This window comes from Nerophis lumbriciformis, linkage group LG29, assembly GCF_033978685.3.
Source record: "Nerophis lumbriciformis linkage group LG29, RoL_Nlum_v2.1, whole genome shotgun sequence".
In the NCBI taxonomy this organism is placed as follows: Eukaryota; Metazoa; Chordata; class Actinopteri; order Syngnathiformes; family Syngnathidae; genus Nerophis; species Nerophis lumbriciformis.
Genome location: NC_084576.2, coordinates 14,397,432 through 14,423,796, shown reverse-complemented (window position 1 = coordinate 14,423,796; position 26,365 = coordinate 14,397,432). Strand labels below are relative to the sequence as shown.

Genomic DNA, 26,365 nt, shown 5'->3' with positions numbered 1-26,365 from the left:
TGTCAGTCATTTGTGCACGATGGGGGCGTAGTATGATGCCACCATGGCTGAAAACTCGCTCCACTGGAGCACTGGAGGCAGGCACTGCCAAGACTCTCATGGCCACTCGGAACAGTGAAGGAAGAGTCTTCATGTTCAATGCCCAGAACAAAAGGGGGGGGAGAGTTTTTTTGGGTTGGTGCACTACTTGTAAGTGTATCTTGTGTTTTTTATGTTGATTTAATTAAAAAAAGAAAAAATATATATATATATATTTCTTGTACGGCCCGATACCAATCGATCCACGGACCAGTAGCGGTGGTTGGGGACCACTGAGGTAAACAACCAACAGTATGTCAGAAAGCTAGCTAAAACGGTACACATATTCATAATATAGTATACATTTTAACTGACCTTTATTTTACTATTTTTGTCTTTTTTTAGGTGGCTAAAATACGCGGTGCTGCTGACCGCCGTGTAACGTTACGTGTGATATATTGACTAACGTAACCCTGCTTAAAAAAAATCACTGAACAAAAAGTATGAATAAGGTAGTGAACTGCAACAGATTCCCGTGTTTGCAATAACGTTATAACGTTAGCAGTGAGTTTACAGCCTCACTGATTTAACTACACAGCAAATAAAAGTCACGTTACTTAGCCAATAAACGTTATCTTACATTCAAAACTTACCCTTCTTTGTGCAACTTCAAATGCCGGACGAAGTTGGAAGTTGTTGCCTCTCCATCAGTCATTTTGGAAGCGCATGTGTTGCATACTGCAAACCGTTTTGTGTTGACCACCTCGTAATTTTTATACCCAAACGAAATTATTTTAGGTATCATTTTTTGTTCACTGGCGTGTGGTTTGGACATGTCTTCTTCGTTGGTTGTCCTGCAATTTGATTGGATGAATGCTGTGTGATGAAAACAAAGTAGATCTAATTTGATTGGCTGTTGTACTGAGACCACACCAGCTGACACACGCAACGCTGATAGACAAGTACACAATGAAAAATACGGAGCGCTCCCGAATAACTTTTTCATCTTTGGGTTTTGGGGAAAGTAGCAAGTCGTGTCAAGTCATGTCGATTCAAAAGGCTCAAGTCCAAGTGAAGTCACAAGTCATTGATGTTAAAGTCTAAGTCGAGTTGCAAGTCTTTTTACATTTTGTCAAGTCGAGTCTAAAGTCATCAAATTCATGACTCGAGTCTGACTCGAGTCCAAGTCATGTGACTCGAGTCCACACCTCTGCAATTTAGTAATGTTATAAAATAATACTCATCGCTGTGACACACTCAAAATCATGTGCCGCCGGACAGCGGCATTCAGATGAAAGAACAGTACAGGTATTTTTCAAAGGCAGTATAGTACCGATTTCAATTACCTTATTTTCCGCACTATAAGGCGCACAGGATTATAAGGCGCACCTTCAGTGAATGGCCTATTTTAAAACTGTGTTCATATATAAGGCGCACCGCATTTTAAGGCGCATAGAATAGACGCTACAGTAGAGGCTGGGGTTACGTTATGCATCTATTAGATGGAGCTGCGCTAAAGGGAATGTCAACAAAACAAATAGTGATTGTACTGACACTTCTACTTACTGCTCTCTGTTCAATAACCCACTGTTCGAGTTTGTCCTCCAACTGTAGCCATCTCACTTTGTTCCCTCGGAAACTCTGTTTAGTCTTCTTTACTTGGCGCAGGTCATCATGTTGCTTCCTCCACTTCTGCACCATTGATTCGTTAATGTTAAATTCTCTCGCTGCTGCTCGATTCCAGTGTTCTACAGCGTGACTGATCGCCTTGAGTTTAAACTCTGCGTCGTAAGCGTGTCTCTTAACAGGAGCCATTTTTGGGTCTTTACATAAAGTTTAGGTCTCGCAACTACGGTAAGCAGCCGCCGACTTCATTTTCCCCCGTAGAAGAAGAAGCGCTTCTTCTTCTACGGTAAGCAGCCGCCGACTTCATTTTCCCACGTAGAAGAAGAAGCGGCTGCTTACCGTAGTTGCGAGACCTGTTGTGGCTCAATATTGGTCCATATGTAAGGCGCACCGGATTATAAAGCGCACTGTCAGCTTTTGAGAAAATTGGAGGTTTTTAGGTGCGCCTTATAGTGCGGAAAATACAGTAATTAGTATCGTGGTACTTATACCGTACGATCCTACTCTCTACCATCTTTTTTTTCTGATGAGCTTTTATTCCATTTTATTAAAGCAGGTAGTGTAACAATCTACATTTCATGTTATCAATGGACTCAACTGTAATCCAAACTTGTAAGTGAAGCTACTCTTCTCTACAACCAGCAAATCACACAGCAGGCGTTTGCTCTAATGATGTCATCGGTGATCAAAGATAAAATAGTCGTCTTGTCCGGAGAACAACTTGCCATGGGTTTGGATCTGAGATTTCCAATAGGTCCCCCCTTTCTTTGTCCATTTTTGCTCGCTATTTCCAAGCTTGCGGCTCAACAGTAACAGAACGCATTACATTTCCCCGATACGAAATAGATTGAGGGTCAAAAAGGAGTCAGGTTGATCAGCTGCTTCCTCGTTTCCCTGCTCCCTGTAAGTTTCTTCTAGATGATAAATCATGCCTCTCACCTGGAAAGTAGATGGCTGAAAATATAATCCGACAAGTTGGGACACTTTGATAGCCATTTAGAATCTAGAAATGGCTAAATCATGCCTCTCACCTGGAAAGTAGATGGCTGAAAATATAATCCGACAAGTTGGGACACTTTGATAGCCATTTAGGATCTAGAACTGGCGAGGATGACGTGAAATGCGCTTGTTCCCTCCGCCCTGTTTCTTTGCAAGGATTATGAGAAATGTTTTCATCTAAATGGGAAAATATGAACTTTCAAGCAGTCTGTATTCTAATGACAGCAGACCTCATACAGTAAATGATATTTTTATTATGTTTGTTGGCCCTCATAAAGTCTTCAGTGAGTAATAATCAATGATGAAGAAAAAAAAAAGAGCAAATGTCGTGATGCGTTTTTGAAATGAATGCATCGTGTATGTTTAAAATGATCAAAATACGTAAATATTATGTTATTATAAATGTGCTCGTTACTACATTACATATTTACTTACATCATGTATATAAAATGTCAATGGAGGCGTTTGGATATTTTTTTAAGAACTTTTAGGCAGAATTGCGCAGCCCCCTCAGGCTCTATTGTAAGCAGAACTTTGATTACATTTATTTAATATTTAGAATGCATTAAAATCCATCCGTCGTCATGTCTTTCATAATGATTGTGAACGATCTGCAACATTCCCAAAAAAGTGCAGTTCCCCTTTAAAGGAATTTTATATTTTTGTATGTTGTGATGTGATGTAGGAAAGGCACAACAACACACCTTGCTATGGCACGGTGTGAAGGCTCTCTGGTGGAGCATGTGCAGACAGATGGAGCAGTCTCCGATGGTGCAGTTGTCTCCAACCCGGCGAGTGTGCTCGGTTTCATCCGGTGTGGGCACCCTCCAAGCTTGCAGGAGGAGCATCATGTCTCCCACCTCTCTGACCACTGTGCCGTTAGGTAGCCTCAGGTCGTTCTCCGTGTTGCCATCACAGCAACCTATCATGACAGGTAGACACACCGCCGACTGTATTTTTTTAATTCAAATGTCGGCTTGAATTTATTCGACTCCGGGGAGACGCTGACACTCACCACACAGGCCTTGAGTGGGCACAGATGTCACGTTGGGGGTTATATACTGCAACACTGCGATCCCCGTGCTGTGATACCACTGTATACCAACATGGCCAGGCGTGCTGATCAGATACATCGTGCCGGTATCTTCCACATGAAGAGAATGGTGGGAGAACGGCAGCCTGGTTGGCCTGTAGTTGACTATCACCTATTAGCACAAAAATGTATTACAAAATTAAGATTTAAATTTTAAGCAGTAAATCAGGTGAAGGACTCACCTTTCGATCCAGTCGATTGATAATGACGTGGTCTGAAGGGGTAGTAATATTCAATTTCTTTAAACACAGACCAGATGTTCCACCTGTTGGACTCTGTAAAAAAATATTAAAAAACAAAACACTTCACAGCTACACAAATTGCTGGCTTTTGTTTTTGCAAAAATAGTTCCGTGTACTCACAGGTCTTCTGATTGAGTTCACGCTCTGCAAAGACAACAAGAAAATCGACAAAATAAGCTGTTTTACTTTTAGTACACACTCAGATCAATAATGATTACCTGGCTTGTTGGACATTTCTCCACAGTGCCAATAATAGTCTCTGTTGGCAGCTTCACCAGGATGTAGGAGCCGTCATCATACAATGCCACGTTATTCCCGTCGAAAGTGATCACGCGCAGGTCAGACATCACGGTGCAGCGACCTGGCAAAAATCACATCATAATCATATAACTCGCATACATACAGTGCATATATATATATATATGTATGTGGTCGATCAGGCTTACAAGGACACTGCCATTGCGGACAGCAGGGGTCCATGTTGGCGAGGATGGGCAGGCCTAGCAGACTGCATTTAGGGCGAGTAGTATTGAAGGGGCAATGCAGGGATGCGTTGTAAAGCAGCAGCTGCCCATTGAAACAGATGAGCTCTGCACACTCATCAATACGGTAGACATATGGAGGCTGCAGAGATATACATCATTATATTTCTATAACAACTAGGGCTGTAAAGTGATTATTTTTTTTTATCAGATTAATCACACTCTTGAACTGTGATTAATGATGATTAATCTCAGGTTATTATTTGATTGCATAAATAACCTTTGCTTAAGAAAATACCCCAATGTTTGGGGTATGTACAGGAATGCTTTTTAAATGTTCTGCTGAACTGCAAGTCAGCACCTGGTGACAGTAAGTATAGTACAAATTAAGTGCACATATTTTGAAAGTCTTTGCAAATTTATATTGCAAACAAGATACAGTTATTAACCGATAATGGAGTAAACACACTCTTAAACAACTTAACCTAGTGCACCATTTAAATATGCATTTAGTCTTCTTGAGTTTAAAAAGTTGTTTAAACCAGCAAGCTTATTTACCTTTTAAGATGACAATGCTGAGCTCTTTTTTAGTATAATGCGACCCCAGCTCCTTGTGATTACTTACTCTTTTTTCTCCCAATTCTTTATTTAAAATAGGGACAGCACATATCAATGAACTTATATGCAATATGTAAATATGTCAGGTTTTAGCCAAAGGCTAATTTCCAACTGTACTCCCCAGAGAGGTTGGTGTATACATACAATCAAACGACATTCACACAAAACAGAGAAAAAGTCAGGATCACCACCACAGACTCCGTAACATTCAGGTAATTTAAAAGAGTTAGTTCAAAAAATGGGTAATTACTTTCAAAATAACAAAACAATTAAATAAAACATTAAATAAAAAGGAGGACTGTTTATGTATTTCATATAGCCCGAATAAAGTGCCACGATATATTGCACACCGTCCATATAAAATGTCGGATGTAAAAAATATAGATGTGTAAATATTATAATATTATAACATTGGTTAAATTACCTTTTATCATTGTGTTTATTTATGTGATCACAAATCTGTTTACTTTTAAACCAGGCCTTCAATTGACTTTTAAATGTCGCAAAGCTGCAGGATTCTTTTACTGTGGTAGGTAGACTGTTCCACAGTAAGTATCCCCTGTGAGAACAAAACATTTTGACCAAAATAGATTTTCCTCACAGGCACCACACCTCAGGTCCAATGTTAATAAATTTACATTCAACCGGTAGCTGCAACTTGATGCTCTTGTTTGTGTACTAGAGTTGGTTTATTCTTGCTGTAATTGTGCCTCTCCAAGGTATTGTACAGTTCAGCTGTGGTGATATGAATGACATCTTCTTGCTGGACTTGGTCTACAAAGATGTTAGGTGGTTTAACTGCGTTGGCTGTCCACCTTATCTGTGGTACTTTTGTTAACAACTTCACGCAGTAAACTATGCCAGCATACTTTGTTGTTGATATACGATGTAGCACGTGTTTTGCTTCAAAATGGTATTTTAAACTTGATGTGCGCCGATGATTACGTTTGTCGCTGAAATACCAACAAGTTACATGAGTTTAATCTAAAGTTCTGTTTTGAAGCAAAATCGGCCACCTCTTATTGCGATCACAGACCGTGTAACAATGCGGATGACTTAAGCCAGATGTGATTCATCTTCATACATATGTGATAACGCAATTTATTTATTTTTCAATCAATCACGAGCAATAACGTCAACAGCCCTAATAGAAACACTAATTTCCAGTGTCATAGTAACTAAGCTGAAATCCAATTCAAGAAAAATGTGGCATTTATCAAAGTTTTGATGGTATTGAGTGCATGCATTAGTGTCGAACCAAATTGCATTACATTGAAATGTGTTTTCTCTGTTAGCTCGCTGCAAGATGTAAAAACTAGAACCACTTGAATAAACATCTACTAAAAAGGTGACTAAAAATCTTTACTTTGTCTTCACATAAGAAAAAAATAACTATTTCTAGGCTGGTAATGTGTGTTTATGCTTACAGTACAGGGCGTAGTGGCCATGAGGACTGGGGATGTGGTTGCAGAGATGTCTGGACTTGTTAAGATTTTGCTCGTGACTGGCTCAGTGGTTGTGCGCATTGGTGCCAAGGTTGCCACAGCAACAGTCGAGGTCTCCGCTGTCGTTTTTGTAGTATCGACGATTATCACAGGAGGTGCTGTGGAGGCTATCGGGACTGGTGGCACTGGTGGTGTGGTGCCAGTAGTGGAGGGATGAGGTCGAGCGGTTGGTGGAGCAGCAGATGGGCGTGTCAGGGTGGGGGTAGATTCTGTCAAGGTGATTGTGGTGGTCGGAATTGTAGTAGCTTGGGGAGATGAACTGACAGTAGTGGCGGTGGTTGTTGGTCTCATGGTGGTGGTTGTTGGTCTCATGGTGGTGGAAGAGGTCGTGATTGCTCCAGCTGTGCTTGTCGTGGTTGTTGTAGGCCTTGTCCTCGTCGTCGATGGCGTCGTCGTTATGTTGGGCCGTGTCACAAATGCAAAAGGTGTGAGTGTCGGGGGAAGAGTCACACCTAAGAAAACATCACAAACACATGAACACTTGTGTAGAATTTAGCCATATTCACACTAAGATTAGAGTTAAGTAGAGTGGAACCTCTAAAGTTGAATGAAGGCCATTGTAGGGAGTCTCTTCATGTCGAGAGAATCAATTTTGTTAGCGTTAATGTATATAATGTACATGTAGAGGGCCGTTGAGGAGTACAGTAGACTTCAAGGGGAACCGCACTTTTTTTCATTTTATTTTGCCTGTCATTTATCATCCTTTAGCAAGGCAAGCACTCGTATATTTCTCTTTTTTTTAATGCATTCTGATTTGTAAAGAAATGCTAGCAAAAGTCAGCTAACAATCTAGCTAATCGGATTTGCTCTATTCTGCATATAAAGCGGTCTAAAAAACATGCAAATACCTCCATCAACGTTTTATAAACACGCTGTAAGTACAGTATATATGTAATGTAGTACAATATTTAATATATATGTATTTTGCTCATTTTAAGCATACGGCGGCACATTAACTTCACAGACACATCAGAATGTTCGCTTTTCCTTTCAACAACAGCCACTACTACTAATCATGGCAGACTTCATGAGAAACGACGATGACTACTATGGGACAAATGATGATCCAAAACCTTATATTTTTTAGCCTAAATATGGAGGAGGATGAGGTACACGTTTTAGAAGCTGTGTGCTTAACAGATCCACCTTTAGTGAAACATGTAGTAGTATTGATAAGTGCTGAACAAGATATACAATCTACGAACAAATGTCTGCTCTCACTAGGATACCGACTAATGTGATGTTTATATATTCCTGTTAAAATTAAGAATTAATCGTATTCCTCATGCAGGTTTAAAAAAAAGTGTTTTTCTCGCCATCTCCGGGTATAAACTGAATGTCAAAGTTCACCAACTTCTCAGTTTATGGCCACAACCTACTACTATCCAGGTTAGAGGCATGGTTTATAATCTATAATTAACTTTTAAACAACTCAGAGGCAATGCAGCAGCTTAATATGTCAACACTGTACCTGCATGAGCTAGATAGCTCTATGTGATCACGGTGCCGCTAAAAAAAGTTTGTCTGTGTTAGCGCTTATAATAACAATATCACTAATACTTAGTTAATATTCAGGTCACGAGATGGAAATGGAGTATTGGTGGCGGGTTTTTTTATGTTTTTTTAGGGGGCTCTATGGGCTGAAAGGTGTACTCCCATAAGCTGCATTGTTAGCCACCTCGTACTGGCCGTATTTTACGACTTACGATTTTTATTTTTTTGTCATACAAAAGTGAGTATAAATGGGGGAGGGAGGTTTTTTGGGTTGGTGCACTAATTGTAAGTGTATCTTGTGTTTTTCATGTTGATTTAATTAAAAATAAAAATAAAAATAAAAATTTTATTTTTTATTTTTATTTTTTGTGCGGCCCGGTACCAATCGATCCACGGACCGGTACCGGGCCGCGGCCCGGTGGTTGGGGACCACTGATCTAGACCACAGGGAAGTGTTTTCGTAACATTGGTCCCCTTTCACAGTAATTACCATCGCATTACGCCTCATTATTTCTCATTATTAAATTAACAATTGAAGATTTGCTTTTACCTTTTAGTATTAAAAATGTCACATGCTTAACTTATTTTTACACTTTTATGACTCCAAACATATTACCTAAAACATTACTTATACAATCAATAGTTGTACTTTATATCAAACATGCCTACGAGGTTGCATTGTGGTACATGATCACATATTTACTATAAAGGTTTTATGATGGTCACACAACTGATTATTTCCTTTGAAAAAATGTGGGCCACCACCCTGGATTATATTGATTCTTTAGAGGTTTGGCAGTATATTATCTCACTACTATTACTCACAATCCTCCATGTAGACACATCTGCTGGTGACTTCGTCTAGCACCATGTTTTTGGGACATCGTGGGAAGCAGCCCTCCACACTGAAACACACAGAAAGTACTAAAACCAGGGGTTTCAAACTCATTTTAGCTCAGCATGTAGTAAAATCTATTCCCACGTGGTCCGGATGGGTAAAATCATGGCATAATAACTTCAAAAATACAACTATGACAACTTTAGATTGTTTTCTTTGTTTTCCTTTGTCCCAAATTTAACAAGCACATTCTGAAAATGTTAGCTGAAAATTCTGAGGAAAAAATTGGTGCAGTTTAAAAACACCATGAAGAACAATGAATTTAGACTTAATCTGAGTGTATCTACAAAGCAATTAAACTTTAAGTCACAGCTCATCTATGATTGAACAAAAAACTAAATAAAGCATTATTAAAAACTCGTCTTATATCTACGTCATTTGTCATTTCCACTGTTCACTTTCTTTAAAATTGCACAGAAAACAATAATTTTCACAGAACTATATCAATGTCAGTGTCTCATGCAGCATTTTAAGTGGAGTTACCAATGCTTATTTTACTCTTGTTTGTTTTACGTTGGGTCAAGGGGAAAGAGTCGAAGCCCCGCTTTACCTCTTGCTTGGTATACTTGCTAGCTCCGGTATAAACTATTTGCTTGACTAACAGAACTGCTATTGCGACATCCAGTGGACACATTAAAGAACAGCAGTTTCTTTCATTTCAAAATGCAGCTCAATTTTACAGTTAGCAAACTCATCCCGCGGGCCGGATTGAACCTGGGCCGCATGTTTGGCATCCCTGACTAAAACACAAAATAATAACACTCGAGCAGGGGTGTCAAACTCGTTTTCATTGAGTGCCACATCGCAGTTATGGCTGCTCTTCGAGGACCGACTGTAACAGAGAATAATATATAAATACTTACTAATATGATTATTGTGTGAATGCCCGAGCATTTCTATCCTTCTTCCACAAAAGTTTGCCGGAGTCCACAGCCCAAAGTTTTCTTCTGATCGGAACCGTTCAAGTATTAAAACATTTGGCTGGCATTTTTCGAACTTGCACACTTCCCACATTTCTTACCCGATTTGAACCGTTACACTTTCAACACCTTCCACTCACCTTAGACAATCAAACTACGGTTTTCCAAGTTCAAACAAATTCCAGGCATTCCCAGAATTCTAGGGTTTTCCAATGCCCCATTTTCACCTCTTGCTGGAAATTTTTCACAGTCAACATTTTCCCCACCAAATCCAACCATTCCACCATCAAAACATTCCTTTTAGTAGGGACAACAAAAGTTGTTGTTTTTTCCTACAAAATCCCCAAATTTCAGGAATTTTTAAATACTAAATAGTTAGTTAGTATGTCAACCTTTTTGAGCCGATTCAAAACATTCCAAAACCAACCCATTCATATAATTTAGGACAATTTTGCTAGTATCAATATTTTTTTTTAAATCCAATTTTTTTCAGGAAATTCCCATTCAAATGAATGGACACATTCAAAGTTTGACAATGCCTAAATTTCAAAAAATGTTGCGCCATTTTTTACTAAATTCGGACCTTTCAACTATCCACACCACATTACTCTTCCGAGATATCGAAGGCAAACCATGTTTTCCATTTTTCCAATATTCACGGTTTTCTCAGAATTTTCAAGAAGTTTCCCCTTCTTGACAATGAATGGGCAATATACAAACTTCTGCATATCCCACATTTCTCATCCGATTTCAACCGTACCAACATCCACACACTCCACTCATCATAGACATTCAAGCATTTCAATTCCCCTCACATGCATTATAAAACAAATACGATTTTACAGTTAAAAAACTGGCAACTCAGTCACCAGAATTTTACTGTAAAATATTTAGTGTTACGGTGGGGTCTCATGGTTATGCGCTGTTCGTTTTCCCAAGATGCAGATGGACGTCAGGAAGCGGCGTGCAGGTAAGAAAAGGGTTTATTATCATAACTCAGGCAAGAATGCAAAAACTAGGAACAAGTCGCTGGCACGGGAAGTTATAGAAAAACTAGCACTGGAACAAGGAGCAAGAAATCAACGTAACGTGAAGTAAACAAAACAGCCATAAAGAGTGTGGAGAGAGGCAGAAATGAATAGCTCTCTGATTAGTGACCGGGAGCAGGTGAGCGTCCCGACCACTAACCAGAGGCAGGTGAACATAATCAGCACCCATGGCAACGAGGAACACAAACATGGGTGCTGAAACAGAAACAAGGGAATCCCAAATCCAAACAAAACATGATTCGGGCTACGGATCATCACATGTTTTTTACATAATATTATGGTAAATGAAAAAACAGTAGCAGTGATTTTTCATGGAAGTGTAGTCGCCAGAATGTTATTGTAAAAATTAACTTTTTTTTTTTTTTTACAACATTTCTGTAAACGGAAAACAATACCGCTGCGTTTTTTTCAATTCTGGCAACTGAGCTGCCAGTTTTTTACAGTAAAAAAGTTGGTACTGTTTTTCACCGTAAAAACAAAAACCGTAGATTTTATGGTAAAAAAAAAATACATTGGTACAATTTTTTCAATTTACAGTAATATGCTGTAATAACCACTGTAAATTGTACCATTATGTCTATTGTCATTTTTACAACGTACAATTTGATAACTTGCTTTGAAATCATAAGTTGAGCAAATAATCAAGTATTTAGTTTTATTTTAACAAAATAAATTGTTTCAAAAGTATGATATTTGTTGCAATATTGGATAATATTAAAGTTTAAAAGGAATGCAATTTAATGCAGTACATATATTTTTTCTGTCAAAATGGAAAGAATGAATACATTTAGTAAGAAAAGATAAAGTACTTAATTGACACATATTTCCAGGTGTAGTATAAAATGATCTGGCTCGCGGGCCTTGAGTTTGACACCTGTACACTAGCGAGTGTATGTGTGTGTGCGCCATGGAGGGCTGTCGGAAAGCAGGGGCTCTTACAGAGGCAGGAACTGGCAGCGTGTAGCATCTGGGTCACTGCATGTGCGCACGCAAGGGCTGGCACAGGCATGATAGCGCCACTCACACATCATACGGTAGGGGATGACCAATTGAGTCTCTGCATGTAGAGAGAATCAATTTTGTTAGCGTTAATGTACATAATATACATGTAGGGGCCATTGAGGAGTACAGTAGACTTCAAGGGGAAATGCATTTTTTTTGGGAAAGAAAAATATCACAATTCCTATATAGACAACCACACGTGATTTTCTTTTTTTTATATGCATTCTGAGTTGTAAATTAAAACAAGTATGAGGGAGCTGATTGAGTATACTATCCGCCCCTAAAAAAACGCCAAAAATAATCAATTTACATTGCATGACCTGAATACTGACCAAGTGTTAGCAATATTGTTATCATAAGCGCCAACACAGACAGACAGACTATTTTTAGCGACACCTTGATCACAGAGAGGAAACTAGCTTATGCTGCTATATTGACATATTCAGCCGGTGAGCTGCTGCATCGCCAATGAGCTGGTGAAAGTTAATTCTAGATTATAAATCATGCCTCTCACTTGGATAGTGGAAGGTTGTGGACATTAACCGAGAAGTTTGTCAACTTTGATGTCCAACCAATACCCAGCGATGGCGAGAAAGACACGATAAGAAGCTTGTTTGCGGCATTAACAGTTTAATTACCGTATTATTCGGACTATAAGTCGCAGTTTTTTTCATAGTTTGGCCGGGCTCCTGTGTGACTTATATATGTTTTTTTCCTTCTTTATAATGCATTTTCGGCAGGTGCGACTTATACTCCGGTGCGACTTATACTCCGAAAAATACGGTAATCATTAAAACTGCATGAGGATTATGATTAATTCTTCATCCAAACGGGAAGATATGACAACTCCATCAGTTGGCATCACATTGAGAGCAGATATTGTACAGTAGGTAATTGTTTTGAGTTTGTAGTTAGTATATCTTGTTTGGCACTCAACAATACTGCTCCAGGGTTTCACTAAAGTTGGATCTATTTAGCACACAGCTTTTAAAACTTGTTACTCATCCTCCTTATATTCAGCTTAAAAATGATACGTTTCTGGATTATCATTTGTCTCAAAGTTGTCATTGTTGTTGCTCATGAAGTCTGTCATGATTATTAGTGTTGTTGCTGAAGGATTAAGCAAATGTTGTGATGTTTCTGTGAAATTAATACACCGCTGTATGCTTAAAATGGGCAAAATACATAAATATTACGTGTTATTATGAATGTGCCTGTTACTACATTACATATATACTTACAGCTTGTATATAAAACGTTAATGGAGGTTTTTCAGAATGATTTATAGGTGGAATAGAGCGACTTCCGCTTGCTTTATCGTTAGCTGACTTTTGGTAACATTTATTTACGAGTTAGAATGCATAGGTAAAGGAAAAACATGTGTTCTTGTCTCACATAAGGTTTGTGAATGATAAGCACAATTCCAAAACACGAGCAGTTCCCTTTTAAGGTGGATGGTGGAGGACATGCAGAATTGTGTGGTATGATATAGATCAGTGGTTCTCAAACTTAAATGCTCATTAACAACAAGGCAGAGGCATTATTTAACAAGTATATTTCATATTTTTGGCCACTGTAACATTACACACAGTTTGAACAGTAACACCGTGTTAGAATATTTAATTAAGTGATTCTTTGGTATACCACTAGATGAAGTCAACATGTACCGCAGTTTGAGAATCACTGATATAGCGCCCTTCCAAAACGTACCAAATTGTACAGTTCAATAAGAATAGAGCTGATGTTTACTGTATGTTTGGGAAAACAGTTCCAGACCTTCCAGCATGAAGCTGCTGCTGGCTTTGAAGCCACTGGAGGTGTCATATCTCAGGGCTCGTGCTGCAGTGCGTGTCAGTGTCAGAAAGGTTCCAGGTTGGCTGGCGACTTCGAAGGAGGCGTGACCAGGCAGAAACAGCCCCTGATGCTGGATAAAAGTCGCTCTGCGTCGAAACTCCTCCCCTCGACTCCAGCGCTCCAGCTGGAGACATCTCTTCCCAGCCACCACGAGGAAATAGTTGGGTCTCTCTGCAGACTCTAGGGACACCATGGGGATGCCTGGAGAAATAGAAAATAAACAATAATAATACTAAACAGCCAATTGCACCCCGAAAATTGGACAATGCATATTTTCGGGGGGCTACGCTCTTGACTGGTCTCTAGTTAATCACGGGGCACAACTGCAGGTTGGTGGTTCAAACCCTGCTCCTTACATCACACTTACTGCGGTTGTGTCCTTGAGCAAAACAATTCTTCACCCACCTTGTCTCCAGTGCAGCACACACTAGTGTGTGAATGTCAATGAATGTTGATGGTCGGAGAGGCTGTTAGCGCAAATTGGCAACCACGTTCCCATTAGTCTAGCCCAAGGCAGCTGTGGCTACAGATGTATCTTACCACCACCGCCGTGTGAATGTGGACTGAATAAATAATGGCTTCTCAGTGTGAAGCGCTTGTTAGAGTCCCGTGAACTAGTGTTGCACAAAGTCCCATGAGATCTAAGCTTGTTTGCCTTTTTTTAGGATCTTTTTTTCCCCTGTCAAAGTTCATCTTAAATACATACCGGAATCTTATTAAATGTTACTAATAACAGTTAACTTTCTTTTACACTTGTATGACAGTTAAAAAGGGAGATGCATGAAGACTTTAATGAAGCGATTCAACACTTGAGCAGGGATCTTCTTCACGTTGTCATCGAAGGTAAGGTTGAGTACTGAAATATTCTTTTTAATACTGCTCAACACTTGTGTGACATTTAGGAAAGTAAACTGTTACTTAAAACAGCGTCTGTGCAGTACATAAAGATGTTATGTTGGCAGCATGTAATATTTACATAATCTAATAAACAGTTTATAATGCTGCGCCTCGTTCCATTCTGATTAGCTGATCACCACACTGGTCTCTCTCTCAATACAACCTGCAGTTTACATACATTAGTAATTATAAATGCATCATTTTTTACCTTTGTTTCCTAGTTAGCATTACGTCCGTCTCATTTTTTTCTTCCCACATTCAGCAAAGACCCACCCTACACCACCTCTGATTGGCCAGTGGGCCGACTCTTGCAGTATGCCAGTGTGTAAGGTTAAGCAGATTTTTCAGAGGCAGATTTACCAGATGTTTCGGCTCCCAAATGGGAATTATACCACATTGTATCTCTTAAAAGGCACATTGGCTTTAAAGAGGGCACTTTACCCCATGTTTTGGCTCCCAGAGGGCACTTGAGCATTGGTTTTGGTTGCCAAGAAGGCACCTTAGCATGTGTTTTGGCTCCTAAGATGGCACTCAATCAGACCTTTTTGCTCCCAAAAGGGCACTATACCACAAGTGTGAAGCTTCGAGAAATTTTCTAACCAATTGGCTCAACTGGTCCAATGTCTCATGAGGTTTCATCTGACCATCCCTACCAAGACAAAAAGTAGTAATGCATTTTGACTCCCAAAAGAGAACTTCAGCATGCGTTTTGATTCCCAAGAGGACACTTCAACTCACGTTTTGGCTCCCAAGAGGGCAGTTTAGCACGCAATTTGGTTCCCAAAAGAGCAATTAAGCACGCCTTTTGGCTCCCAAGAGGGCACTTAAGCACGTTTTGATTCCCAAGAGGGCACTTTAGCACATGTTTTGGTTCCCAAGAGAACACTTTCGCACTTTAGTATATCTTTTCGTTCCGAAGAGGGCAATTTAGCACGTTTTGGCTCCTAAGAGAGCACATTAGCAAATGTTTTGGCTGCCAAGAGGGCACTTTAGCGCATGTTTTGGTTCGCAAGAGGGGACTTTAGCACGTTTTGATTCCTAAGAGGACACGTTAGCACATGTTTTGGTTCCCAAGAGAACACTTTCGCACTTTAGTATATCTTTTCGTTCCGAAGAGGGCAATTTAGCACGTTTTGGCTCCTAAGAGAGCACATTAGCAAATGTTTTGGCTGCCAAGAGGGCACTTTAGCGCATGTTTTGGTTCGCAAGAGGGCACTTTAGCACATGTTTTGGTTCCCAAGAGGATACTTTAGCACGTTTTGGCTCTCAAGGACACTTTAGCACGTTTCTCAACAATTGGGCCACAAAATAGTTCACATGAAATAATCAGATCTGAAACATGCACTCCAAATCTAAATAAATTGGAGGATCCACAGTCATAGTGTGCATTAGTTCGTAATGACACTTACGTGACGTTCTGTTCCTCTGCAGACCTGTAGTCACCATGAAGTTGAAAAGTAGTCCAGTGGTGGGCAAATGACCTGAACTGTCCCTCAGCAGAGGAAACACTGAGCCGCTTGTGCGATTTACTCCCATCATTGTGTTGCTATGGACAGCGCTCACCAAGGAATAAGGGCCATCGCCGAGCCCTGAGGCAAATAAGAGTGTCAGTGTCTAAGGGAATCATTGTCTAACATGTTTAGTTCCAAAGAAACATACCTTTATTATAGTATTCACAATCCTGAGCTGAAAAGGAGGACATATTCAAAATGATCTAAAGGGTCAACCCAACACACTCTCGTGTGAGTGTGTGTGTGTATCCTTACAACACAGAGAGGGTGATCTCCAGTGTATGGTGACCCCCTGCTGGCAACATTTGTGTGCGTAGGCAGCAATGGATGTGCACAGACACTCACAGTCGCCCCCTCGGTCACAGTTGCAAGTGTCCGTCAGGCAGTTTCTGTAGAACCAGGCCACATCCACCTGGAGGGCACATATGCCACGCAAACAAGCACATAAAACAAAAACGCTTACTAGCTACAATATTAATTTAAAAAAACTCACTTTTCGTGGACAATATTTTACTATTGGTGGTCACCATTTGCAGTGGCGTATACACCTATAATAGATGGGCAATCTCCATATCTTCATGTGGGTAAACCAACGGAGGCCTTGTTTAGGGGATGAGTAGTTGTTAATTATTCATACTAGCGCTGAGATAACAGGACAAAGGATTATGGGCCTACCTCAGATGCAGGAGGGGATCAGATGACCACTATTACATACAATATGCAAGCTCAATTGGCTGCATCTGTATGCACATATTGTATACAATGCACCAAAATTACAATATTTATTTTAGTGACTTAATTAAAGCCGTGCACTCATAATAAAACAATTATAAATCCTTTTTACGACACACAAGTAGCATGGCAAGGCTCACTCAGGCGTTAAAAAAAATGTACAGTCCTTTATCAATTACCCCCTAATAAGCAAACACACCATCACTATTAATTAGATGTGGCCATCCCTGCTAAGTAATACATCAAGTAAGGTCCTCTGGGGTTTGTTGTGGCGCTTAGTTTTATAGCTGCGTCCACTGTCTGTGCACAAATATATGACTCCATCTACTGGCCACATGACTTATAACAGCAAAGTAAGAGTTACAAATGGACAGTACCAGTGTGGGAAGAACACTGCATTAGCTACTTTCGTTTCATTTTTTATTGAGCAATCTATCCACTTTGTGTGTGTATCACTCACCACATTGTGGCATGGCGCAAAAACATCACTGTACAGGCGTGCACATTCCCTCTTGGCGTATGGCTGTCTCCCCAAGTCAGCTTCACACGGTCGCTCCACTACATAGTCGCTTTGGCACTACAACGAACAACACCGTCACATACATTTCAGCAAAAGTTGTAAAAAAGTGCTCCATTACCTGTCCCAGTGTCCAGCTATCTCCAAAGGTCTGTGCATTGTTGACCTCCATGTGGCTCGACGTGGTCATATCATTCACTGTCACACCATCAAAATTTCCACATAGCCCACTGAGAACGCCCTGCAGAAAAAAAATTACATGTTTTCCTTTCATAACTAAAAATGCATGGTTGCAGACAACTGCAATGCACCCCAGCAGGCATCCTCCATTTGCTTATCATAGTAGCGATACCACTGATTCGATTTAAGATCCCAGTAAATTTCCGACTGGTATCGGCGATACCGATCTGATACTGTGTGCAAATAAACCAAATGTGTATAAAGTTGTGTATTTCAAGTGTTACTGATCTTGGGAAATCATCTTCAAACAATATCAAATCACAGGGCGAAACAAATGATAATATGATGCATACACTTGTTTTATTGTACTGAGTGACTCATTTTAATTCCTGGTAATGTTCTTAAAATAAACAAATACAGACTGAATGACTGAACACAGCGTGCCACTGCGCCTGCGCATTATGTACTTACTTAGGCGGAAGAAAAAGTAGTTCCCACCAATTGTGTTTGATTTAGACAAGATCGCAATTATTTAGTTACATAATACATAATCGGTTGGTAGACCGGTCGTGCCGGCAACCTGAGGGTTCCCGGCTCGATTCCCGGCTTCCGCTATCCAGTCACGTCTGTTGTTGTTGACACCCTTGCTCCTGATGGGTCGCAATCAGCGTGTGAATGTGTGTGTGAATAGGTGAATGTGGAAATGGTGTCAAAGCACTTTGAGCACCTTGAAGGTAGAAAAGTGCTATACAATTATAATCCATTTTATTGCACGTTACATTCGAAAAACAAATCTTAAAGTGCTACAAACTAAAAACCTCATCAGTGATTCTCATCAGTGGTACGAGGGCTCTATCTAGTGGTATGCCAAATAATCACTTGATTAAAGCACAGTGTTATATTTTCCTTATATTCAAACAGTGTTACTGTTCAAACTGTGTGTAATGTTACAGTGAACGAAAATATTAAATAAACCAGTTAAATAAAATATTTTCCTTATTTTTTATGAAAACTTAGGCCTACTACGCTTCTGTAGTTTAGTATTGGTCATTATGGTGGTACTTGGAGAGCCAAGTGTTTTCTGAGGTTGTACTTGGTGAAAAAAGTTTGAGAATCAAATCAAATCAAATCAACTTTATTTATAAAGCACATTGGACTGTTAAACATTATTTCAAATAAGTAAATTATCAAAAGTATTGATATCTTGATTTAAGACTTGATTTTAGGGCATACCGTTCTGGTATCGGCAGTATAGATATTTTAGTATCGATCCGCACATTACTAAATTGGCAATTTTATATTTTACCGGTGACATCCTCTTTTACTAGTGTTTACTATTATAGTTATGCACTATGTAATTCTGCTAATATACAGGACATACTTTATATATTTCACATTAACTAGGATTTAAAAAAGTAACTGATGGTTAACTACTCAGGGCTGGACGTCTCCAAAAGCAAGTTATTTCCCTTGTCTTTGGACTCTGAGAGGCCTTACACACCATTGCACCTGTTTTTTTTCCTTCCTAATAAATCTTGTATAACTATGTTTCTGTCTAGCTTGTGTCGATTGCATCAGACTGCCATGTGATCTGTTGTCAACTATTGCTGCACAGGAAAAATATTAAGTGTACTAAGTGTACTATAAGTATTCATCAAATGACCACATACACACAAATACAAAAATCAAATGAGTGGGTCAAACATTACATGAATAATTTTATATACAACCTGTGTAGAACACATTTTGTGGTCAATTTTGATGTCTAATGTTTTGGGGTGCATGATAAAAGCGGAAGAAAATGGATCGATGGATGGATGATAAATATAAGGAATTTATGACATCACACCGATAAATCAGATCTCATCAAAACATAGCTCTGAAAACCAATATAAAAAAAACCGTATTCACTGATTCAGAGGAAATCTTCTTGTGTGCCATTTGCACCAATGCTAGAAGTTTGCGTTATGCTTCAAAAATGTCGGACAAAATCCGGGATACGAATCATCAGAATCAGCTTTATTGGCCAAGTATGTTTAACACACTAGGAACTTGACTTGGTAAACTATGCGGTCTTTGTTCAACCTTAATAAATGTTAACCATAACTAAAATATAAACAAGTGCTTAAATGAGTAATATGTGCAAGGATAATAAGATAATAGCACAGTGGTGAATAGAGCAAAGAGCAAAAAAGATGATGACGTGAACATGAGTTAGTACATTCCCAGTGACAGATTAGTTCCAGAGTTCTTTCACAGCATTCATCAGATTGTTAGTCTGGGGGAAAAAAATGTTTTTATGATGGGTTGTTTTGGCATACTGTGATTTGTAAAGCCTGCCAAAGGGGATGGGTTTGAACATTTCCAAAATGTTGAAAAGCAATAAGAATGGTCACAACCTCCAATTGACATAAAAACCCATTCATGAAATTTGGCCTGAGTATGAACAATTGTATGTTAAATTTAATATACGTCATATGATACAATAAGCAAAACAATGTTAACATTTTTAAAAAGTCAGCAAAAACTTTGTATGTTGAAATTTTAAGGAGTGTAAAAATCTTAGTTATATAAACCTCCCAAAAATTCCAATGTGCCCCACAATTTAATAAAATAAGAATAACATTTCAATATGTGTAAATATGAAATGGTTACTTTGAAGCACCATACCTTCCACTGAGGTCCAATCCTGATGTGCACAGTTGTCTTGCGGTCCCACAGGACAGTCAGGTCCTGATTGGGGAAGTGGACAACAGTGTAGTAGCCTGCTTTCCACAGCTCAAACACGGACTCTCGGCCCACCTGGGTGGATGGGCTCTGCAGAGGGACAAAACGATCAGATTGTACCTGCATAACTTCCTGGTATTGATTATAATGTTTAGTAGATATTTTGTAGGTGTGTGTGTACAGGGTTGCCAGAGTTGTCCATGAAGTAGATCTTGGTAAGTCCCACGTGTATGACCAAAGTTTTCATGCACACAATGCCACTTTCATAGCAGTCCTTATTTTGGGCAACAATGGATACTTCGGTTTCTCCTGAACTCTGCACAGGAAGAAGTTGATTATGTCACACCAAAAAAAAAACCTCTTAAGAGGAAACTTTGACATTTAATTATATGTGCTCAGGAAATACTGTACTGCACTCACATAGCTCAGACCCACTTTTCCATTCTATACAAGTCTGCATGGTGGTCTGCAAATCTGTCCCAACTCAATCGGGATGTCTGTTCTACTTATTCTAATTCTATATCCCTGGGAGCACGAGAGCCTTGAGGTTTGAGGTGAACACTGGTCTCTTTGTCTTGTTAAATCTTTGCCAAGCATTACCAGGGGACAAACAAAGGAGTACACACATACACACACCTTTACCTGCTCTGAGTAAAAAGTCTGGAACAGACTTGGCTGTTCTTTCCCAGATCCAAATCAGTTTTGGTTGAAAACCGAAGGAGTTGCAGTAGAGTAGGAACCACACTTATACATGTTATCATACAAACCCCGTTTCCATATGAGTTGGGAAATTACGTTAGATGTAAATATAAACGGAATACAATGATTTGCAAATCATTTTCAACCCATATTCAGTTGAATATGCTACAAAGACAACATATTTGATGTTCAAACTGATAAAAAAATTTTTTTTGCAAATAATCATTAACTTTAGAATTTGATGCCAGCAACACGTGACAAAGAAGTTGGGAAAGGTGGCAATAAATACTGATAAAGTTGAGGAATGCTCATCAAACACTTATTTGGAACATCCCACAGGTGTGCAGGCTAATTGGGAACAGGTGGGTGCCATGATTGGGTATAAAAACAGCTTCCCAAAAAATGCTCAGTCTTTCACAAGAAAGGATGGGGCGAGGGTCACCACTTTGTCCACAACTGTGTGAGCAAACAGTCAAACAGTTTAAGAACAACGTTGGATTTCAACATCTAAAGTTAAAGTTAAAGTTAAAGTACCAATGATTGTCACACACACACTACGTGTGGCGAGATTATTCTCTGCATTTGACCCATCACCCTTGATCACCCCCTGGGAGGTGAGGGGAGCAGTGGGCAGCAGCGGTGGCCGCGCCCGGGAATCATTTTGGTGATTTAACCCCCAATTCCAACCCTTGATGCTGAGTGCCAAGCAGGGAGGTAATGGGTCCCATTTTTTTATAGTCTTTGGTATGACTCGGCCGGGGTTTGAACTCACAACCTACCGATCTCAGGGCGGACACTCTAACCACTAGGCTAACCACTACGGTCCATAATATCATCAAAAGTTTCAGAGAATCTGGAGAAATTACTCCACGTAAGTGGCATGGCCGGAAACCAATATTGAATGACCGTGACCTTCGATCCCTCAGATGACAATGTATCAAAAACCGACATCAATCTCTAAAGGATATCACCACATGGGCTCAGGAACACTTCAGAAAACCACTGTCACTAAATACTGTTTGTCGCTACATCTGTAAGTGCAAGTTAAAGCTCTACTATCCAAAGCGAAAGCCATTTTTCAACAACATCCAGAAACGCCGCCGGCTTCTCTGGGCCCGAGATCATCTAAGATGGACTCATGTAAAGTAGAAAAGTGTTCTGTGGTCTGATGAGTCCACATTTCAAATTGTTTTTGGAAATATTCGACATTGTGTCATCCGGACCAAAGGGGAAGCGAACCATCCAGACTGTTATCGACGCAAAGTTCAAAAGCCAGCATCTGTGATGGTATGGGGGTGCATTAGTGCCCAAGGCATGGGTAACTTACACATCTGTGAAGGCACCATTAATGCTGAAAGGTACATACAGGTTTTGGAACAACATATGCTGCCATCTAAGCGCCGTCTTTTTCATGGACGCCCCTGCTTATTTCAGCAAGACAATGCCAAGCCACATTCAGCACGTGTTGCAACAGCGTGGCTTCGTAAAAAAAGAGTGCGGGTACTTTCCTGGCCCGCCTGCAGTCCAGACCTGTCTCCCATCGAAAATGTGTGGCGCATTATGAAGCGTAAAATACAACAGCGGAGACCCCGGACTGTTGAACGACTGAAGCTCTACATAAAACAAGAATGGGAAAGAAATCCACTTTCAAAGCTTCAACAATTAGTTTCCTCAGTTCCCAATCGTTTATTGAGTGTTGTTAAAAGAAAAGGTGATGTAACACAGTGGTGAACATGCCCTTTCCCAACTACTTTGACACGTGTTGCAGCCATGAAATTCTAAGTTAATTATTATTTGCAATAAAAATAAATAAAGTTTATGAGTTTGAACATCAAATATTTTGTCTTTGTAGTGCATTCAATTGAATATGGGTTGAAAAGGATTTGCAAATCATTGTATTCCGTTTTTATTTACATCTAACACAATTTCCCAACTCATATGGAAACGGGGTTTGTACATTGATAAACTAGATCTGATCAGACTAGGTCTGACCAATCTAATTCTATGAGCACAAACTGATGAAGCCTACTTGGATGAGAGAAATGTCTTCTAAGACAAACCAAACAGTCCTGTTGCAATCGGTTGAATGCCTGAGATGAGAATGACCTGGATGAATGAGAACATCCATAGACATGTAATGGATAAACAATCTTTGTATTTGTCGACAATAGTCGTTATGTCATCACTTATGTTTTTCCGGGTGGAAGTGGGTCCCCCCGCCACTCGCAAAAACATTGCCAGTGATAACATGTAAAGTGTGAGAACATCATATGTTATTCTTGTTAAAACGCGAATACCTTGCTCATTTGCAAAGCGTACCTTGTTTTTATGGCTGTGTATCTGTGATACATGAGCATTTAAAGCGGAGGGAGGCGGTCTCAACCTCAGTAAGAGTCTTAGCTTCTACATTGCTAACTACCTCACAAGTGTGAGACGAAGTTGTTTGAAAAATAACTTTAACTATCATTTTAGCCAAAGTCGGCCAGCTAAACTTTGTCTACATCAGTTCAAGCGCTTTAAAGCAGCCGTTTGCAATGTCGTGATTAAGGGCACAATAACAAAAGACACACACACACACACACACACACACACACACACACACACACACACAGAGACAGACAGGCACTATTGCAGAGGTATCTTAAGATTAAACATACAATATATTAAATAGCCAACATTTTAAGACCTATTCAAAGATATAATTCTACAAATTGAGTTTATTAGAGTGCTAAAACTGCCAATAGTAAATCAAAAGTCAATATACCAGTGTGCAGCGTTCTAAACATCATCACAAAATGCTTTTCTTTTTGTGTGGTTAGATTTTGTGTTTTGTTGTTTGTTTTCATTGCTGCTATTTAAAGTTAAGTTAAAGTTAAAGTCCCATATTTTAATTGTTTCTAACTACATAAACAAGGTCAAATGTTTTATTGAGCAATTTGCTTTTCCTTTTTTTTAATGGACAACATTTGAATAGTCATTTCAATTTTTGTAACAGATGAATTAGCAGCACAGTTGCAGTAAAAAATAATATTTATGAATTAATTTGTCATCTTTGTTAGTATGCACATGCCTAAAATAACTTAAGCGGCATTGGGACGGCGTGGCACAGTGGAAGAGTGGCCGTGCGCAACCCGAGGGTCCCTGGTTCAATCCCCACCTAGTACCAACCTCGTCATGTCCGTTGTGTCCTGAGCAAGACACTTCACCCTTGCTCCTGATGGGTGCTGGTTAGCGCCTTGCATGGCAGCTCCCTCCATCAGTGTGTGAATGTGTGTGTGAATGGGTAAATGTGGAAGTAGTGTCAAAGCGCTTTGAGTACCTTGAAGGTAGAAAAGCGCTATACAAGTACAACCCATTTATCATTTATTTATTTATTTATAAGTCAATGGAAAAATTAGGGGCATTAAATATGTGTACGTCTTATTATCCGACTAGACATTAAGATGGTCGTTGACTAATCGACCATCAAAATAATCGTTTGAGCAGCCCTAGTTGAAAGTCTTGTTGCTTTTAATGAACCACAGCTAAGCAGAGCACTCATGCACCACTAGACCATGAATGATGCTACCACCACCATGCTTGACTATTGGCATTTACTTTGATACTCGCTTGTGCTGCTAGCTATTTAGACAATAATAGCTGTGTGTTGACTCCTTTTCAGTGGATCTATACTGCTGTACAAGCTGTACACTGACTACTCTAATGTATATCCAAGTTTAATTTCTCTTTTATTTTCCCCTCCAGAAGAGGGGAAAATACTGGAGAAAACGTTTTTTAATATTCGAAAAAATGCTTTTTCGAATATGAGGGGTGTATTCACCTTAGAGATACTATATAGAGTGCTAACTTAGCTTATGAGTTTAATTGGTTCTGTGACGGATAGCGTATCCAAAAATACTCATTTCTCAAATCACCAATTAATTGAAATCAAAATATTTCATCCATGTTTTGGTAAGAAAAACAAACTTCTAGATGAGAAATATTGTACCAAAAATAATATTAAAAAATACTACAAAAAAACTGAAGTACAGTCACCACATCACGCTTCCAATTTTGCGACTTCACTATATTGCGATTCTCCCTCCCCCTACCCCACCCCAAAAAGCATATTTAACGTGTGTCGGCCTAAAAAAAGCATTTTTAAGCATAAAAACTGAAAAATGTACTAAAAATATTAATACTTAATAAAAAGCACCAAAAAACAAATACAAAAAATATCAATACTACGGTAAATATAAACAGGGCTCCTAAATGTCTACTATATTGGATATATGTCTATGTGTGTGCTATTTTATGTCTAGAGGGCTCTCATAATGTTAAAAAAAACGTATTTGAAAGGTCGTAAATATTTTTTTTTTGCTTTAGCTATGAAAATATTCCATATACAATAAATAATTCCTACTTCGCAGCAATTCATTTAGCACAGTCACGCCTGTAACCAATTAATAGCGATAAACGAGGACTGACTAAAATGTGACAATGTACAGAATTTACGTTGGAGAGCGGCCCTTTCTGTCAAACACACCATCGGCAGTTTCTCCATATTCTGATGGATCAATGTTTGTCACTTAGAAATTATTTGAATGTCCTTGGCTGGCTTTGTCGACACATTCTGCCGCAGTATTGTGAAGCTATACACGTACAGCTGCACCAAGTCGGCTCCACGCCGATGAATATCATCCACTTCCTGTCCTCAGCACTGTCCTTCACACTCATTTTCCTAGTTCCCATAACCAAGTTATGTCGCTCTCTGGCTATAAGCTAATGTTAGCAATTGAGACCGCAGATCTTACGGGGTCTACTGTGGCATGCGCTAGCGGTGGGGAGGTTTGTAATAGGAATTTTTGCTCGCAACCTGAAGCCTGACAATATGAATGAGAGCGCTCGTATCCCCAAACAGCTTGTGAGATGAGGCACTCGTTTAACTTTACATTGTAATGAGATTGATACAAACTCACTTTCAGAAGGTAGACCTGGCAGTCGGAGTGGTAGTCATACTCCAGGCCGTCAAAGGTGTGGTAATGTCTGTCACTGTAGACAGTACACACAGCTGGACATGGTGAATAGCTACAGTTAAAATAGCCACGGTGACACACACTGAGGAGATGGTGGCAGGTTGGATGCGTGTGAGGAAAATACGGAGAAAACAGAAGCAAAAAACAAAAACAAAGAAAAAGCAGACGTGCAAGTTCAACGTTCCATTATGTGTTTTGACTGTTTGTTCCAAATGAGTAACAATCAAACTGAAAACGTCACATCGTATTAGGACGGGACTTGGCACTTGTTCCAGCTCAGTAAAGTA

General features: G+C 39.5%; 1 protein-coding gene across 1 annotated transcript in view; it reads right to left on the bottom strand.

The window, feature by feature from the left end:
• The window catches only part of otogl (otogelin-like), an 84,023-nt gene that overhangs the window by 15,852 nt on the left and 41,806 nt on the right, over positions 1 to 26,365 (bottom strand). The window contains exons 25-42 of the mRNA XM_061925020.2: positions 26,022 to 26,160; positions 20,546 to 20,680; positions 20,308 to 20,454; positions 17,579 to 17,698; positions 17,401 to 17,517; positions 16,464 to 16,620; positions 16,357 to 16,383; positions 16,107 to 16,286; positions 13,723 to 14,001; positions 11,884 to 12,001; positions 8,903 to 8,982; positions 6,506 to 7,035; positions 4,425 to 4,602; positions 4,197 to 4,339; positions 4,099 to 4,122; positions 3,919 to 4,011; positions 3,659 to 3,848; positions 3,348 to 3,565 (exon numbers count right to left, since the gene is read on the bottom strand). Coding sequence (XP_061781004.2) covers positions 3,348 to 3,565; positions 3,659 to 3,848; positions 3,919 to 4,011; positions 4,099 to 4,122; positions 4,197 to 4,339; positions 4,425 to 4,602; positions 6,506 to 7,035; positions 8,903 to 8,982; positions 11,884 to 12,001; positions 13,723 to 14,001; positions 16,107 to 16,286; positions 16,357 to 16,383; positions 16,464 to 16,620; positions 17,401 to 17,517; positions 17,579 to 17,698; positions 20,308 to 20,454; positions 20,546 to 20,680; positions 26,022 to 26,160 — 2,875 coding nt within the window. The remainder of the gene's footprint in view (positions 1 to 3,347; positions 3,566 to 3,658; positions 3,849 to 3,918; positions 4,012 to 4,098; positions 4,123 to 4,196; positions 4,340 to 4,424; positions 4,603 to 6,505; positions 7,036 to 8,902; positions 8,983 to 11,883; positions 12,002 to 13,722; positions 14,002 to 16,106; positions 16,287 to 16,356; positions 16,384 to 16,463; positions 16,621 to 17,400; positions 17,518 to 17,578; positions 17,699 to 20,307; positions 20,455 to 20,545; positions 20,681 to 26,021; positions 26,161 to 26,365) is intronic.